Below are 17,483 nucleotides of genomic sequence, written 5' to 3'. Positions count from 1 at the left end.
TCCACCCACAGCCCATGGTGGTCCCTCTCCCTGGGACATCCTTTCTTCTTCCTCGCTTACAAAACCCTCACTTAGACTAGGAAAGCCCATGTGTCATTTTCTGTATCTTTGACCCCTTTCTGCACACTAACTGTTTGTTTACGAAGGTTTCTACAACACTCCCACCTCCTTTCCCTTAGGGCTCTTATCTTCAGGGCCTGGAGCCTGTGCAGTCATACAGGGCCAGACTCAGAAAGATTGAGTATGAATTCAAGGTTGGGTGAAGGCTTTGGTATTGTCATCCTGAAACTCATAATAGTTTGTGGACAAGGGACCTCCATGTTCATCTTGCACTGGGCCCTACAAATCACATAGCTTATTGCATCATACTGGAGTATGAACTGTTTAAGAGCAGGAACTGTAGTTTGATTCTTTTTATATTCTTAGCATTTAACATAGAAGCAAGCCAATTATTTGTTGCTAGGTACTTGGAATTCTGTCTCTGTGATCATTTTTGGTTGTCTCTTTGAGAAGGTCGTCCTTTGAGTGTCTGCTGTGGGCACAGCACAGTGCTAGGCTCAGGGAGGTTGCCAGAAATGTGACCTAGCACTAGATAAGCTTATATTCTGGCTAGGGAAGCCAGGGAGACTCACCCTGCAAAGTGCCAGTTTGGGACATGGTAGGGTAGGCCAGTGTGACCAGGGTTGATGTTTGGAGAACAGGGAAGCTCCTGGTTGCCTGGAGCAGGGGGTAAAGGTTTTTTTTTTGCAGGTTGCATGGTGGTCTGGGCCAGGTCCTAAGGGATGGGAGGGCCTGAGGTAGAAATAGGATGGTGGTAATAAAAAAAGTGGTAATCAAGGTTCCAAGAAGAAGAGGCAGTGTGGCTTGGGTTCAACATCTTAACCAAGCACAGACACTGAGTTGAGACCAGTCAAGGCCCATGCTGGCAACCAAAGGGTATCCAGTGAGCCCAGTTGGATGAGACTGGGTCATTAACAGCCTTAATGCTGTCTAAAGAGTTAGGGCCTGATGTGACAAGAAATGGGTCCTTCTGTAGGTTGCTGGGCAGGGATGGCCTAAAAAACATCATCTGACCAAACCATGCCAGTCAGTATGGAGGTAGGAGGACCAGAGGGGCAGGATGGGTCAGGGCCCACCTGGGAGGAGGGATTGCAAGGCCTTCAGAGTTCCCTGCTTGCACATAGAATCCAAGGACAGAGGAACTAGGTCCAAGTAAGTGAAGACCTGCCCATCTTCTGTAGAAGCAAGCAGGGAGAAGAGGAGTAGCTTCTATTGTGGAGTGTTGGATGTTCTGGATTCCAAGGGTTCTGAGTTGTCTCCATGAAATAAGAGGGCACAGCTAAAATGCAAAGTGTTCAGTGACATTAACCACAGTGGATGAGAGGGTAGAGAGAGGGAGGGGAACATGACTGACCCCTGAAATCATTTGCGGTGTGTGTGTGAGGGTCATTTGGTGGGAGAAGAAAGGGAGACCAATCCTTGGTTATTGGAGGAAGAACTGGGCTTAGGAGAGGGCCACATGTCACTCTGGCTGGAGCCCGGGAACCACAGGGTAACAGAAGCCAATGCTAGAGCTCACACATGGTAATAATCATAAAAGCCACCACTGCTTGTGGGCTCACACTGTCCCAAGTGCTTTCCCTGTTCCAGTGTATTTTCTTCTCCAACAACCTCTGAGGTAAGGACACCATTACTGGCTCCATTTTACCTGTGAGGCAACTGAGGCACAGAGGTAGGTGCCACCCAAGGTCACAACAGCTAGAAGTGATAGGCAGGGAGGCACTTACCTCCTGGTCTATGGTGCAAACATTTACCTGTTCACATGCAGGAGGTGGTGAGCAGTCTGGAGTGTGAACTTAGACCTCCAGGCCTGTCACACAGGCCACTTGCTGAGTGACTCCGAGCACATTAGCTGTCTCAACTTCAGTTTCTTTACCTGGAAAATGGGTACAGATTAAATAAGAGGATGGATGCAAAATATTTTCCTAAAGTTCAGAATTAGCTTAGATAATGTATCCATTCCATAGTAAATTCTGGCAGTTATTTTTTAATTGTTACTATTGCTATTAATATTGGTGTCCTTCAGGGTATGCCTTGGTGTTAGAAGGGAGAAGGGCAGAGAATGTACAGTACATTAAAGTGCTTTGGGGGCATGGAGAACTCAACATATGCCAAGTAAGATCCAATAAATCTGCCACAATAAGGGGATTGGGCAATCAGGAAGGCTTCCTGGAGGAGGCTACTTTTTGGGTTTCTGAGCATGGGGGACATTCCCAAGTTGGCAGTTCCTCAGGAGAGTCCCTTGATCTCCCCAGACAAGGATGAATGTGCCAAGGATAATGGCGGCTGCCAGCATGAGTGTGTCAACACATTTGGAAGCTACCTCTGCCAGTGCCTGAATGGCTACCGGCTCCATGACAACGCGCATGACTGCAAGGAGGGTGAGTGCTACCCACATGGCCTTAGACTGGCTTCACGAGAGGGTGTGGGCAGAGGGTGGCAGTATGCTAGAAAGCCTGCCACACCCGTGGAGCTCAGAGCCCTGAGCTTAGGCTCAATGTCTGCCCTTCTCTGGCAACTTCTTGTGGCTCTCTTGCTGGACAGCACCTCCCAGTTGGCTTGGACTATCAGGAGCCACATGGGGCCTCAGGTGCTACAAGTTAAGTGATTATTGCAGAGTGGTTAAATCTGTAGGCTTCAGATTCAGACTGCCTAGGCCTGAATCCTGGCATTGCCACTCATTAGCTGTTACTTAACCTTGAGGAAGTTATATAACCTCTTCGAGCCTGTTTCTTCTTCCATTAAAAATGGGCTAACCAGGCTGGGGATTTAGCTCAGTGGTGTCGGTGCTTGCCTTGCAAGTGCAAAGTCCTGAGTTCGATTCCTGGTACCAAAAAAAAGTGGGTTAACCATAACTTCCTCTTAAAGTTTTTGTAAGGATGAAAAGAATGCTTAGGAAGTATTTCAGACAGTTTGATACATATTACACAGATATCAATAAATACCAGCCCCTAACTACCTATGTAATAATGTTATTTACCACATGAAGTAGTGAAGTGGGATGGGGAAAAAACTTCTGCTTTGTGCTCCATTCAGTGCTGGGAGTTCTTCAAGGCCAGATGGCTTTGAATGTCCAGTCACTCTGGGAAAAACCTTCGCTCTGCTCTTACCCTACCCAGTGAAGGAAGTTCGTGCATCTGTGATGAACACAGGTCTCTGGGCCTTGGCTTTGCCAGGAGCCCCACAAAGGAAGTTGAGGGTGAAGGAAGATGTGAAGACCATTAGCCTCTTCTATTTTCTTCTTTGGAAATGAGAAGGCTTAAATGAGAGGATACATGTAAAATGTTTGCCACAGGGCTCTTACGGAGGAAGACAAATTCTAGATATTGGTCAGAAATGCTAGGTATAAGGCTGGGTGTTGTGGTGAATGCCTGTAATTCCAGCACTTGGGAGGCTGAGGCAGGAGGATTGCCATGAGTTTGAGGCCAGCTTGGGCTCCGTAGTGAGTTAAAGTCCAGCCTGAACTACTTAGTGAGACCCTGTCTTAAAAAAAAAAAAGAATGAGAAACTAGAGACATTTATAGCTAAATGGAGGCACATTGAGACCATACTCTTAAAGAAATCAATAGGACACATATGTGTAAATACCAAATAGTTTCTCTGGTGTGGAAAACTAAAAGTGTAAATAAGGGTCAAAATGTATAATTGATATTGTGTAATAGGAAGAAAAAGTCTAAAGGAGTAAGGGAAGTGGGAGGGGAAAGGGAAAGGAAAGAAGGGAAAAGAAAAAATATGAGAAAAGGAAAAAATGGAAACAAAGTCTTTGCAAATAGGGATGGGTGGAGGGTGTGAAGAGAGGGCAGGGGAAGGGGAACAAAATAAGAACCAAGATACTCATGTAAAGGTACAAGAACCCCAATGATGAATGCAACTGTGTTTTATACCTAAAATGTATCAATAAACTCAATGGAAAAAAAATCCTAGGTATTGAGCCCGCCCTGGGTCCACACTTTGCAAATAGCACTGTAACTAGGACAAAACAGGTCTTCTCCGAAAGACACTGCTTTGAAAAACTGAAAGGCACAGATAGACAAAAGGCATAGTGATAAAGCAGATGTGTTAGCACTCGCCATGGGCTGGCACTCACTGAGCCCTTTACATGTATCGTCTCTAATCCACATACATGAGGTATCTGTCTTATAAATAAGGACCTGAGTTCCCAAATCCCCAAAGTATCCCACACATTGTAGGTGGTAAAATCAGGACTTGAACTGTGGTTCATCTGACCTCAGGGCCTGTGCTCTTAACTGATTCTACCACATTTGCACTGATAATCTCGATGTGAAGAGTTATAGTAGGAAAGATACCTGGCTCTTGAGCCACAGCTGGGAAGGCAGCACAGCCAGTTCTAACAGATCAGCTCATCTCTGCACCAGGGGTTACTTGATACACCCTGGCTACTTGCACGTTGGATGCCTCTGAGACAAATAAGGGAGAGGGAAAGAGACTCCCCTAGAATGAATACCTCTGGAGCTACTCACAAATGAATAACTTCTCTCCCTGTATGTCCCACACCACCACCCCAGCTGGCTGTGTGCACAAGATCAACAGTGGAGAGGGGACCCTGGCGACCCCCAACTGGCCTGACAAATACCCAAGCCGGAGGGAGTGTACCTGGAACATCTCTTCGACAGCAGGGCACAGGGTGAAACTCGTGAGTCATAGTAGTTTGTTAAGAACACAGACTTTGGGGCCGGGGATTTAGCTCAGTGGTTCCGCCACCTGCCTCGAAAGTGAAAGGATCCGAGTTCGATCCCTGGTACCAAAGAACATGGACTTTGGTGTCAGGAAAACATAAGTTGGCATCTCTGTCCTACCACTCCCCAGCTCTGAAATTTGGGGGAATTATTCCACATTTCTGGGTCTCAGTTTCACTATTCAGAAAATGGGAATGCTAACAAAGCCTGCCTTGTGGGGCTGCTGTGCAGATGAAAAGATGTACAGGAGTTGTACAATCAGCACCTGCTCACAGTGGTGCCAGCATGAGGCGGCACCCAACACACAGATCAGAAATGCTGTTTGAGATTCAACTGTTTCCAGCTTTTATTTTTTACAAAACATTACATTCTCAAGGTAAAAAAAAAACCATGTAATGAGTACAGATGGTTGAAAGGGAAAATCAAAAGTCTCCAGGTCCACCATTCCTACTATAGAAATGATCACTCATTTTCAACATTTTCTTGCGAATCCCTCCAGGAATTTCCTATGCACAAACAATGCATGTACATGCATGGGGAAGTATAGGTGTTTTTCTTACTTCAACTCCACAAATGAAATATTATTTATTTTCTTCCACAACTTACTTTTTTTTCAATTAACAATAAGAACATTATGCTAATTCTTGAATTAAAGAACAACCAACTTACAAGTCTTTATTTAAAGTTCTATCCATGTATCTGATGTATGGTCTTGTACACCAAGCTTGGTTATTTTCAAAGGAGAAATGAATCTCTCCTGTGAGTCTCATTTCTCAGTCTCCAGGGACTCCCAGATCCCAAAGTTTTTATATAAAGCAAATCCTGTGAAGGCTGAAGAATTGGTTGTACTCTTGACAAACATTTTTTTAATGAGTCACTTTCCTGTGGAGATGAGTGATTGGCCTTTTGGAATGATGGAGTAGTAATTCAGGGAGAATGGAAGGGAACAAAGAAAGATGTGGTAATCAGTACCAGATGGTGCAGGAACTTGAGAGGGTTTACTGTTGAGAGCTATGAGTGAGGAGCAGAGGCCGGTTAGTGGGCTCCCAGAGCACACTCAGAAGTGCAGAAGTCCCCCTGACTCCAGGGTGAGCTCAGTGTGCTCCTCCAGCGATGAGCTGCCTTCATGGGAATGGCTTTTCTCTACTGTGCTCCCAGGAGCTGCTGCCCTGGGTTGGTAACAAACAGCCTCGAATCTGGGTGAGGGTGAATTGAATGCATTTGAGGAAGTCAGACTGCCATCTTCTGGAAAATGATCACAATGACATTATCTCTGATGACTGAGGAAATGGCGACCCCTTGGGATAGAATCACAAACAGGCATATCAGGAATCCTTTATTGGAGGCACCTGCGCATGTTAGTTTTAAAGACGTTTCCTTGGGAAGTGGTGGTGGATATATCAATTTTGCTCTGTGTTTTGCTACCAGAATGTGAGTGGTGATTCATGGTATGGGGACAACCACAGGGGGTCCCATGGACTCAGGGAGCTCCCCACTTCCCTAGCCTGACTCTCCTTCCTCCCACTGCATATGCCATTGCATGCCTCTGTCCTCCCTTCCTGCTCTTGCCTGATGTTTCTGTCCACCACACCCTTTCTTCTGAGTTATGAGAGCTTTGTCCATTTCTGGTGCTTATTATTCTTGTGAAATGATAAGGATCCCTCTGTTTCTGCCTTCCTACCTCAATTTCTGCCCTGTCACTCTAGCCCTCTCTTTTGAATTTAGACCTCCCCACACTAATGTCCTTCCTCTTGCTCTTTTGGTTCAAGTCTTAACACTCTCTACTTACCTTGTCCCATCTCCTTCATGCCACAGGGATCAACTGGCCATCAACCCAGCACCAGAGAAGGGCTGAAAACATTGTGTATGGCCTGGAATGGTGGGGCTCTGCTGGCTGGCTTCAGGGGACAGCTTTTAGAGAGGATAGGGAAGAGAGAGGTGATATAAGCTGGTAATGGTTAAGAGTGTGGGATGGAAGCCAGGTGTGGTGGTATATACCTGTAAGGCTGAGGCAGGAGGACTGTGAGTTTGAGACCCTGTCTCAAAATTAAAAAAAAAAAAAGAAGCTGGGATGTAGCATAATGTGAAGGTCTTGGGTTCAATACCTAGTACCCCCCACACACTTCAACAAAAGGGGAATAGGATGGAGAAGCTGACTGGAAGTCAAGTTCATCCCCATCTGCCTCTAGTAGTATGAACTTTGGCAAGTCAATTAGCTTCTCTAAGATTCAGTTTCTCTTCTGCACACTAGTAGCTGCACAACAGTAGCTCTTCCCCCACTGCATCAACAGAATTGAGAAAATGCCCACAAAAGCTTGGAATGGAAAAGGTATCCCAAAATGTTAGCATCTCTGAGGATGCCAGCACAGAGCAGCATGCCCTGCCCTGGGCAGTGCAGTGCAGAGGTTTAGATCACCAGCTCTGAAGTCACAGCTCCTAGATTACGGCCCAGCTGTACCAATGGGTAACCTCAGGCAAGTCATCTTATGTCTCCTTGCCTCGGTTTTCTGATCTGTGAAGTGAAGATTGGGCACATGAAAGGTTCATGAGGATTAAATGAGGCATTACTTGTAAAGCCCTTAACACAGCTGCCGGCACAGGGTAAGCATGAAGTCATTGCTGGCTCTTGATACTGAGAGGTAGAAGAAAGACAGATCTGGGTGGTCAAGCTAACCCTCACCCCATATCCTCTATGGAGCCTTTCTCAGCCCTCAGCTGAGGTTCAGATTGCATTCTCATATCTTAATAGATGGCAGACCCTGCCCAGGGTGAACTTTGTCATGAAAAATGGAACAGTAACCTTATGGCTCAGATCCCACCTGCCTGTTATGGTGGATTCCATTTCTCTGAACTCTGTATTTTTGGAGGTTTTATTTTGTCCCACATTGTCAAAACTGAAACAGAAATCAGGTTGGGGTAGCAAGAGCTCATGTAGCTCATGTGTTTCTTTGGAGACCCTGAAGAGGTGGAGTGAGACCCTCTCTGCAGCATCGCCAAGCATCAGTATGGCCACACCCCTTGGCCAACTGTCTGGACAGATGCCACCAGGTGCTGTCTTGACCCTTCCTCTCCCTGCAGAAGTCAGACCTTGCCTTACTTTCTGCTTTTCCATCCTTAGATATTCAATGAGTTTGAAATTGAGCAGCACCAGGAATGTGCCTATGACCACCTGGAAATGTATGATGGACCTGACAGCCTGGCACCCATCCTTGGCCGGTTCTGTGGCAGCAAGAAACCAGACCCAGTGGTGGCTTCGGGCAGCAGCCTGTTCCTGAGGTTCTACTCAGATGCCTCAGTGCAGAGGAAGGGCTTCCAGGCAGCACACAGCACAGGTACGGCCACAGCCCCAGCCTGAGCCCTGGTGGAAGGCAGAGGTGGTGTGAGGAAGGGTGCCTCCCACCTGACTATTTCCGGGAAGGGTAAGGGGCGGTCATGTGATACAGTTTCCCTATTAAGAAGGAAACATCAGCAGCCACAGGCAGAGGAGTCTTCCTTTGATGTCCTTAATTGACAAAATGTGATGTGGGCAGCCCTTTTCATTTCTTTCTTTCTTTTAAAAAATGTATTTGTAATTGTGCTGTCTGGGAGTTGAGTGAAGTGTAGCTCCTTTTACCCTCTAAAGACCAGTTCTGGAAAATGAAAAATGTTTCTGTTTCCCATTAGATTTTCTTCCACTGAAAATGTCAATAGCTCTATTGGGTCCTTTGGAGGAAAGTGTATATGCTTATAATTTACTTACTTTGTTGAGTAGAAGGAGGCCAATAATGAAAATGGCTCTGTCTTTAGCCATTACAATGCTGGTGTCACCAGGGACTGGTGCCCATGGTGGCAGTGCTGGCTCTTTGATACTGGAGTTGGATTGTGCAGAGCCGTTGTGCCCAAGATGCACGCAGCTTCTGAGATGCTGACTCTGAAACCATGATCATGGGACCCTGAGCTCTTTTAACAGCCCCTTCTTCCCAGTTCTTTTCCAGAATCAGAAAACAGAAATCAGGTCAAACAAAATGGCATCCAGCATCTCCAAGCAGTTCAGCTTGCCCCTGCTTAGCCAAAAACCTTCATAGCTTTACTGAGCCTTCTTAAGCTCCGTGAGGACTTCTGGCTTCCCCTAGAAAAGTTTGAAGGCTATTGACTAGTGATGTCACCCTTTGTCCTGTACACAGAGATTGGGATGTGGGTGTCTGAAGTAGGTTTGGGTCCTACCATAAAGTGGGGGCACACTCAGTCAACATTTGGGGGGTTTAATAAAGGAACTGTTTGCAAAGGGGTGGGCCAGGTGTGGGGACACCATAAGGGACAGGGCAGCTACCAGGGATGTGGAACCACAAGGGTACTATCTCCCCAGGACCAGAGGGCAAGAGGGGGAGTGGTTCCTGGAGGCTGGTGACAGGACACATGGGCACATGCAGAGGTCTCCAGCTACTCTGGAGGGGCCAGGACTGTACACCCAACCTCTGTCTCCTCCCTCCTTCTGACTTGCTGGTGCTTCCCATGTTGGAATCCAGTGAGAAGACAAAGAGAGCAAGGGGCCATGTATGTGGACAGGATGTCAGCCTCCCCAGGTTGGGACAGATGGGAAAGGAGTCATCCTGCCCTGCTCTGTGCTCTTTCTACTGCTGTCCTGACTCAGGAACTTGAAATTTCCAAAAGACAGGTCAGCCTTGGAAGAGGTTCCAGACCAGAGCCAATGTGGGAGTAAGAGCTCGTAGCTGGAGAGGGATGGGGCCAGGCCAGTGGGTACAGCTCCGCTGGCTTGGGAGTGTTAAGAACCAGGGGCACAAGAATCAGGATATACTCCAGGGGTGTGAAGCACCTTGAAGGCAGGCTGTGGAAGAATTTGCCTCCTGAGTTTCTAGTGCTTCCTAATCTAGACCAGTCTCATTTATCCATTTGAATTATGTGGACTCATGTGGCCTAGACACAAGGTGGTATAGACCCAGGCTGATCTGAGTTACTGTTCTACTAAAAAACAAAACAAAACAAAAACAAACAAAAAAACAAGCCAAGGCTAAAATCTGAGGGGAGCTTGCTTGTGACACCCACAGGGACCTCATAGTTGACCTGTAGTCAATTCTCTCAAATGAAAGCAGTAGCTTTTCAGGTTTCTAAATTTTGGAGCTCACCTGCAGTTCTCATGTGCTTTATCACCCTCTTGGGGCAGAAAGGAGTTACAGTAAGTCAGCTGGAGCCCTTCTACTTCTAGCACTTCCAGGGTTTGAAGTGGTCAGGATCTAGAACCATCCTAGAGACCAGTCAGGCAGACCAGCCATTGGCCCCATTTCCCCTTAAATGGGGAGAGGAAAAAAGCAGTATGTTCAGGGATTCCCAGAAGCCTTATGGCCCATAATGGGAACACGGGACTGTGGCTTGTAGGGGCCAGTTTGGGCCGCCAGGAACAGTAGCTGTGGAGCTAGGGCCACTGCTTACTCTTGAGACCAGTTGATGGGGTTGCCTGGCCTCTCCTGCCGGGCACACACCAGGCTCTACAGAGAAGCTGGTGGGACACAAGTGAGAGGGTGCATGGGCTCTTGGTGCTGAGGGGACATTCCCATTCTCTCTCTACTCCAGAGTGTGGGGGCAAGCTGAAGGCTGAAGTGCAGACCAAGGAGCTCTATTCCCATGCCCAGTTTGGGGACAACAACTACCCGAGCCAGGCCCACTGTGAATGGGTTATAGTGGCGGAGGATGGATATGGTGTGGAGTTGAGATTCCAAACCTTTGAAGTCGAGGAGGAAGCCGACTGTGGCTATGACTACATGGAGGCCTACGACGGCTACGACAGCTCAGCACCCAGGCTTGGCCGCTTCTGTGGCTCTGGGGTGAGTCTCAGGGATGCCAGGACTGGGGGGCAAAGCACAAGGATTCAGAGCATGGGTTGTGCTATGAGACACATCTGGTCTGAGTCCTAGCTACTCCTACCACTAGCTAGCAATAGCTAGCAAGCTCCTTCTGCTAGAGCAGAGTGAGAAACAAGAGAATCATTGGAGAGGAGGTTGAGTGGTAGCCAGGGACGAGTCTAAGAAAGCCTCGGGCTGCATTCAGCTATGGAAGAACATTTTGCCTTTTAGGACTTTGCTCCTATTTTCGCAAAGGGGCATCTCTCTTATTTTTATTTGGCCTTCGGGCTTTGAAAAATTATTTAACTATGTTTTTTGTATATTCCCTATATTTAAAACTCTTCCCAAGTCAAATCAGATGCTTATGAAAATTACATTTCACTCTTTTACTGTAAACACAATACTTATACTCGAGATCATTGTCACTTTTCTCATTCATGCCTCTTTCCTGGACCACCAACTCAGGATCAGGACAGGCGTTTTTTGTTCATTATTTCCCCAGCACCTGCCTCATGGTCTGGCATGCAGCTGGTGCTCAGTGGATGTATGTTGTCATGCTCCATGACACTGGCCACACTGGGCTCCAGCTCTTTTCTCTGTCTCCAGGACTAATCACCTAAATTTCTTTGCCATTGGCTGGACTTATGCTGAGTCATTTCTGTTTTGTTTTTGTTTTTGTTTTTGGTACCGGAGATCGAATTTGGGTCCTTGCCCTTGCGCAGCAGGCAGCGAAACCACTGAGCCAAATCCCTGGCCTGCTGAGTCATTTCTGAATCCCCAGTGTTAAACAGAAACTTGACCTGATATTTATATGTCATATTTATATCTGAATAATTATTATGGCTTATATTTATAGCTGAATAATTTCCCTTCATCTTCCCTCACGCTTCAGAAAACATTGACAAAGTGTGACTTACACAATGCACTGCTTTGAATAAAGCCTTTCAAACCCTGGGGTCTCTGAAGAGGAGTCCCTTGGAGGGCTGAGTAGTGTGCTGAGTGGGAAGCTCTGCTTGGTTCCATGAGGATCTGGTAGGCAGCACCCTTGGAACCCGGCTCCTATTCACAAATACCTGGCAGAACCTTTCTGAGAAATGCAAGCTCCATTCCACTTTTTGTCCTTGGACAGGGCATAGGTCTGAAAAATGGTCTTTGCTTTAGGTCTCCTGGGAGATGTGTCACAATGGTGAAACCGCAGAGAATTGGATGATCCATCATACATAGTTCAGTCAGAAAGACCTAAGCTCAGGTCCTGCTGACCTATGTAAAGTTGAGCCTTAACTTCCTCAAGTGTAAAATGGAGATAGTACCTGCCTTCGAAAGTTCTTGTAAATGTTAGGCACAGTGAGAACTGGAGTGTCTGGTGCTCAGCGCAGTGCCTGGACCACCTGTGCACTTAGTAAGTGATAGATTCTGTACAAGTGATGCAGCTTGGCTCATTTTTGGAAAATCAAGGACCAGGGAGCTCTCTGGAGCAGACCTTATAATGTTTTCCTTTGAAAAGGAGCTTGTTCACATGCTCTGGAGAGTCTCTGGTGCTAGGGATACTGCATGGCAGTATTGGCCATTGGCCATCCTATATCCTTGGGTACAGTCCTGTCTATCCTTATTTAAGCTGCAGTCACAACTAACTGATGGAAAGTTCCTTGGTTTTCTTTCTCCTTTCCTCAGCCATTAGAAGAAATCTACTCTGCAGGGGATTCCTTGATGATTTGGTTCCACACGGATGACACTATCAACAAGAAAGGCTTTCATGCTCGATATACCAGCACCAAGTTCCAGGATGCTCTGCACATGAAGAAATAATGCCAAAGTCCTTGAAAGACAGGAACTGAGAATGTTTTTACAATAGCACCTTGTGAATCATCCCTAAAACAAGTGTACGGTATTTTTCTCAAGCAAAAACTCAAAATCCAGTCTTGAAGGTACATGTTTGGATGAGAGTACATCTGTGTTTGGCCAGTAAGGAGAGTAAATGTTCTTTTGCTTCCAGCTACAATATTATCAATATAAGCTTCTAAAGAAGATTAAGGTTTAAAGTCACTGACTATTCAAGCTATGCTTGTTTGTACCCATTCTCTGTCCCTTGCTCCTGTGGGGCAAAAGGCCAGCCCTGCGGTTGGTCATTCCTTTATTCTGAATATGCTTCCATAGGTGTCAGACAATGTGACTATGTCCTGGAGACTTAGGCTGCCTTCTGTCTACACTGGGCAATGAGGATAAAAGCCTGGTGGTGGCCAATTTGTTACAGCTTTGTCAGGAAACTTTTGCTTTCTCTCTGCCGGGATGTATTAACCAAGAAACCTGAGAATGTGGATGTCAGGACTAGAAGGCATGGCAGTAAACAGCACACAGAAGCATCTTTGAGCACAAGAATCGTTGTCGCAAAGTTGGAAGACCTCAAGCCTTTCCCCTGTAGCACTGGCTCTCCTTGTCCCCTTTGTGGTTCCCATGTCTTAATTGCATTAAGGAGCTAAGACATCCACGTAAATTCTAGCAGGATATTTGCTGCTGAGAAACCTCAGTTTGCTAAGGAGAAACCATCTTGGTTCATCCTAATACTCCTTTGCTTGCTGACTTTGAGAAGATGCTGCTGTGCTTGGGGTTCCCGGGCTCTGAAGGACCTCCAGCTGTGGAGGCATCTGTTATGGTGACTTGACTCCCTGACAGCCCGTTCAAACTGCATCTGTGAGATGTGCAAAGACCTCTCTCAAGGGGCCAGTCAGGTCCCTTGTGGGGGTGAACGCTGTTGAAAACTTTAATTCTAAGTTATGTAAGAATCATCACCTTGTGGAACAAGTCAATCTATGACTAATTCCCTGTAATCAAACAGGTTAAAGAATACATTGGTGACTTTGCTCAGATTAACTAATACTGCAATCAGAATTCGAAACCCTTGGCACTTGTTCTAGAGAAGTGTAGAGGATGATGTTTACATAATTTTAGTACCTCAAGGTATAATTTAAACAGTGAGGTAGTTTTGAATGGCATTTCATTAAGGCATCTATGGGCATTATGAGCTAAAAGCTGTGGTATGTTAGCTTTAAAGAGTATTTATGTCGGAATAATCTTAAAATAATGTTTACATAACCGTAAGTGTTGTTTTGTTGGTATTGAACACAGGGCAGCACATGAGAGTGTTTCCAATCTAAGCTAGGATAGATCTCAAGCACCAAAATTTCTTTGGGATAGACCATAATTTTAAACAAAATATTTGTAAATGGCTAAAGGTTATATTTTTAAAATATTTGAATACACCACCAGGAGACTATGTCCAATTAAAATGATTGCTAGGACTAAACACTAAAATAATACAAAGAAGAGTAAAAGGAATGCATAGGAATATTTTTCCTTAAAACAAAAAAATCAAAGTATTATTAATAATATATGTCTGTATATATGTATGTACGTGTGTAAAGGATGAGCTGTCAAAGCCTTAATGCCATGTGAAAAATGCTAACCACTAGCTGTAGCTTTATTGTGTAGGCCCTCCAGTCCTGACCCTAACATTTTATTCTTCTCCTTTCACGAAGCTACTTTCTGGCCTTTCTCAGCCCTCAGCTGAGGTTCAGGTTTCATTCTCATATCTTAATAGATGGCAGACCCTGCCCAGGGTGAACTTTGTCATGAAAAATGGAACAGTAACCTTATGGCTCAGATCCCACCTGCCTGTTATGGTGGATTCCATTTCTCTGAACTCTGTATTTTTGGAGGTTTTATTTTGTCCCACATTGTCAAAACTGAAACAGAAATCAGGATGCATAATGTGGCTGTTAAGGGTTTCTCTCCAAGGAGATGAAAATTCTGTATATTTAATCTTTAGAAGTCTAAGTAAGATTAGCAAATTCCATGGAGAAATGGGAAGGAGGGGGAAACAGAATTGGTTTCAGCATTTGTCACCCTTGTGACACACTGATGTTTCTTTTTTCTCTTTACCATGATCATTTTCAAAAGCATGCACCTTCAACGATTATCTCCACATAGCCAATTTGAAAAAGTGGGACCCTTATGAAAACATTTATTTAGTTCTGTGAGTGATGTATTCCTAGAAGACAGGCTCTGATTCATCTGGGGCTGGCCAGGCCTTTCCTTCAGAAGCCAGAATATATAGGGGTCTGTGCATGCCACAGATCCTGCAAGAGCCACAGGCTGCAGAAAGACCAAGCCCCTGCCTTGGCTCTTCCAGTGGCTCAGTGCCCTGCCTGCAGACATCCCTGGATGTGGATGAAGGAGCTAGAGGATAGTCCTCCAGCTTACTTTGTCCTTTAAGTGACTGTCAGGCCTTGGGGATGTCACAGATCTCCAAGAGTAGAAAATTATCTTGGAATAAGTGACCTGATGAAGCATTTGGGGTCTGGGTATCCAGCCTGGTCTCATTCTGGTGTATTCTGAACTAGTAGAAGCTAGAACTTGCATCTCAGGACAGGGCTAGGGTCTGGAATTAATATTAGTCAGTAGAATTTTTCCAAAGAGAGAAGCTGAGGCTACATATTAATTCACTATTTTCCTCTAGAGTTTCCTTCTATTTCTCTCATTATTTCCCTCTAAAGTCCCAGGCATTTAGAAATTGCAAAGGGTGTTTAAATAATTTGTTAAATACAGTTAACTAGCAAATTCACATGGGAATTTACCATCTATCTGGTGCATTTGATAACTCTCAGATAATCCTTAGTATTGTTAATATTCAGTTTGGGAACAAATATTTCTTTGGCTTCTTCAGGTGTTTTTAAAATTTCTTTTGTAGACTGAAATTCAACAATAATCCCAAATGCCTAAAAGCTTTCTTTAAAAAAAATTTAAAGTATTATCTATAAATATATGGGTATTTTTTATTTTATATAGTTTTACATTGCATGGAATGCCAGTTTCAAAGAGAACATGGAGGGGAGCTAATACCTATCTGTATAGAAAGGATGGTTTCATTAAAGAATGTGGATTTATTGATGTGTCTTGGGTTTGCATTACTAGTTCAGACAAAATGGGTCTTCTTGGTGATAGTTTTCTCCAAAACCACAAGAACTTGGCAGAATATTAAAGAGAACCTTCTCTATGGCCTTCTACTCTTTGGTGAGTGCCCAAATGCCTGGCTGCAGAACAGATTTCCTTGCTAGACTCAAAGGCAGATGTAATCAAAGCTGCAGATGGCTTTCACAGTTGCCCCATTTCTTGGATCAGAACAAGCTGCAAATATGACAGTCTAGGCATTGTGAAGAAGCAATGTGAAGAGCTGTTGGAGTAGCTCCAGATGTGCCTCCAGATCTACCCTCTCTACCTGCTCTGTGCCTGAGGACCACAGCTGACTCTGAGAGTGGAGATCATGGATCCTTAGAAGGTGCTCTTCTCTCTCTGGCTTCTGGCATCCCCTCCTTCCTCTGGCCCTTGCTGGCATAGGGCTGGCAGTGACACCCTATGGGTCTGAATATGGAGTACTGCACTTTCCCTAGGCAGATCTTTATAAATATTCAACTTGACAAACTCTTCTGGAAAGTAGTAAATTGGGTCTATCACTTGTTTCCCATGAGGATTGAGTAATACTAGGTCATTTCTAACACAAGGACAAGACTCCATCTAACAAAGGCCACCCTTTTTAGGGTGACTGGATGAAGAAGCTCTGGAGTATGTTTTGAGTTTTGTGGGTTATACCATGGAAGGGCAATATAGGACCATGTTTTTACACTCAAATTGGTCTCAATGCAAAACTCTTAAAACCTGCATCTGATTCGGGTTACATATAGATTTTATTAATTTTTTATTCTTTTTTCAGTCACCACATATATAGATATATAGATAGATGAATAGAAATATACAAATAGATTGTACACAGTGGTACCTCAGTTCATCAAATGCTTTTGTTTGGAAACAATTTGGTTTGCAAACAGAAGTGTTTGGCAAAATTTTGTTTTTATTTGAGAACTCTGCATCAGGTGACAAACATGATTGCAACCATCTTTTCCACACCAACAATCTTTTCCAAAATCATAGAACAAATTGAGGTACCACTGTATATATATGGATGATAGATTGATCTATGTTAGATACAGAACCTCAGCAAGGTATAGGACCCCCAGAGGTGTGAGGGTATGAATTGAATGCTGGTGTATCAATTAATGTAAGCTAGCCTATGCTGCAACAACAAACAATCCCTGAATCTCATGGGCTTTACATATAAAGGCTTTATATCTTGTCCATACCACACAGTCATTTCTGGTTGTCTGGAAGCTACCATGTCATCCTCAGTCAGGCCGGGCTAATAGAGTAGCATCACCTGAACACGACAAAGGGAAAGGTGGAGACAAATCACACATTGGTTCTTAAGCTTGCTGGAAGTAGTTGGGTGTGATGGTGTACACCTGTAATCCCAGCACTCTGGAAGGCTGAGGCAAGAGCATTGTTTAAGCCCAACCTTGGCAACATAACAACTTAGTGAGACCCTGTCTCAAAAATGGTGTGGCAGGAGTGGGGCTGTGGGGGAAATGTAGCTCAGTGTGAAGTCTCTGAATTCAATCCTCAGTACCAGAGTGGGGGAAAAAAAGACTGCTGGGGGTGACATATTTTTCTAGCCAACACAAGTTACATAGTTGCTGTTCGCTTAATGTAAGAACGAAGTGAAGTAGAAATATTTGGTAGACAGCATTAATGACTCCTCTTGACAATCGTAGGTAGGGAAATGGTCAGGATCCTTCTGTTTATCATTTTACTTTTCAACTACTTTATTTCTGATATTTTATATAAACATTTATAAAAATTAGATAAGGCCACTGCAATAGATAGTTTGTGTCCCCCCATTCATATGCTGAAATTCTAGTTCTTAATGTGATGGTGTTAGGAGGTAGGCCATTGTGTGTGTGGGGGGGTGATTAGGTCATGAGGATTGGTACCCTCAAATAAG

General features: G+C 44.8%; 1 protein-coding gene across 2 annotated transcripts in view; it reads left to right on the top strand.

Annotated features, from left to right (window-relative positions):
• Tll2 (tolloid like 2) overlaps positions 1 to 15,534 on the top strand; it is a 132,267-nt gene extending 116,733 nt beyond the window's left edge. For both annotated transcript variants that reach the window (XM_087185044.1, XM_004838977.4), the window contains 5 exons: positions 2,316 to 2,441; positions 4,587 to 4,714; positions 7,876 to 8,089; positions 10,326 to 10,576; positions 12,266 to 15,534. In XM_087185044.1, the coding sequence (XP_087041170.1) occupies positions 2,316 to 2,441; positions 4,587 to 4,714; positions 7,876 to 8,089; positions 10,326 to 10,576; positions 12,266 to 12,400 (854 nt within the window). In that variant the 3' untranslated portion in view covers positions 12,401 to 15,534. The remainder of the gene's footprint in view (positions 1 to 2,315; positions 2,442 to 4,586; positions 4,715 to 7,875; positions 8,090 to 10,325; positions 10,577 to 12,265) is intronic.
• The last annotated feature ends 1,949 nt before the right edge of the window (positions 15,535 to 17,483 follow it).

The sequence above is a fragment of the Heterocephalus glaber genome, unplaced genomic scaffold (genome assembly GCF_053883595.1).
Source record: "Heterocephalus glaber isolate CG9 unplaced genomic scaffold, H.glaber_assembly_v1.0 deba00001497, whole genome shotgun sequence".
NCBI classification, from domain to species: Eukaryota; Metazoa; Chordata; class Mammalia; order Rodentia; family Bathyergidae; genus Heterocephalus; species Heterocephalus glaber.
The sequence above is the reverse complement of the archived record's forward strand: the minus strand, read 5'-3'. Positions and strand labels throughout refer to the sequence as shown.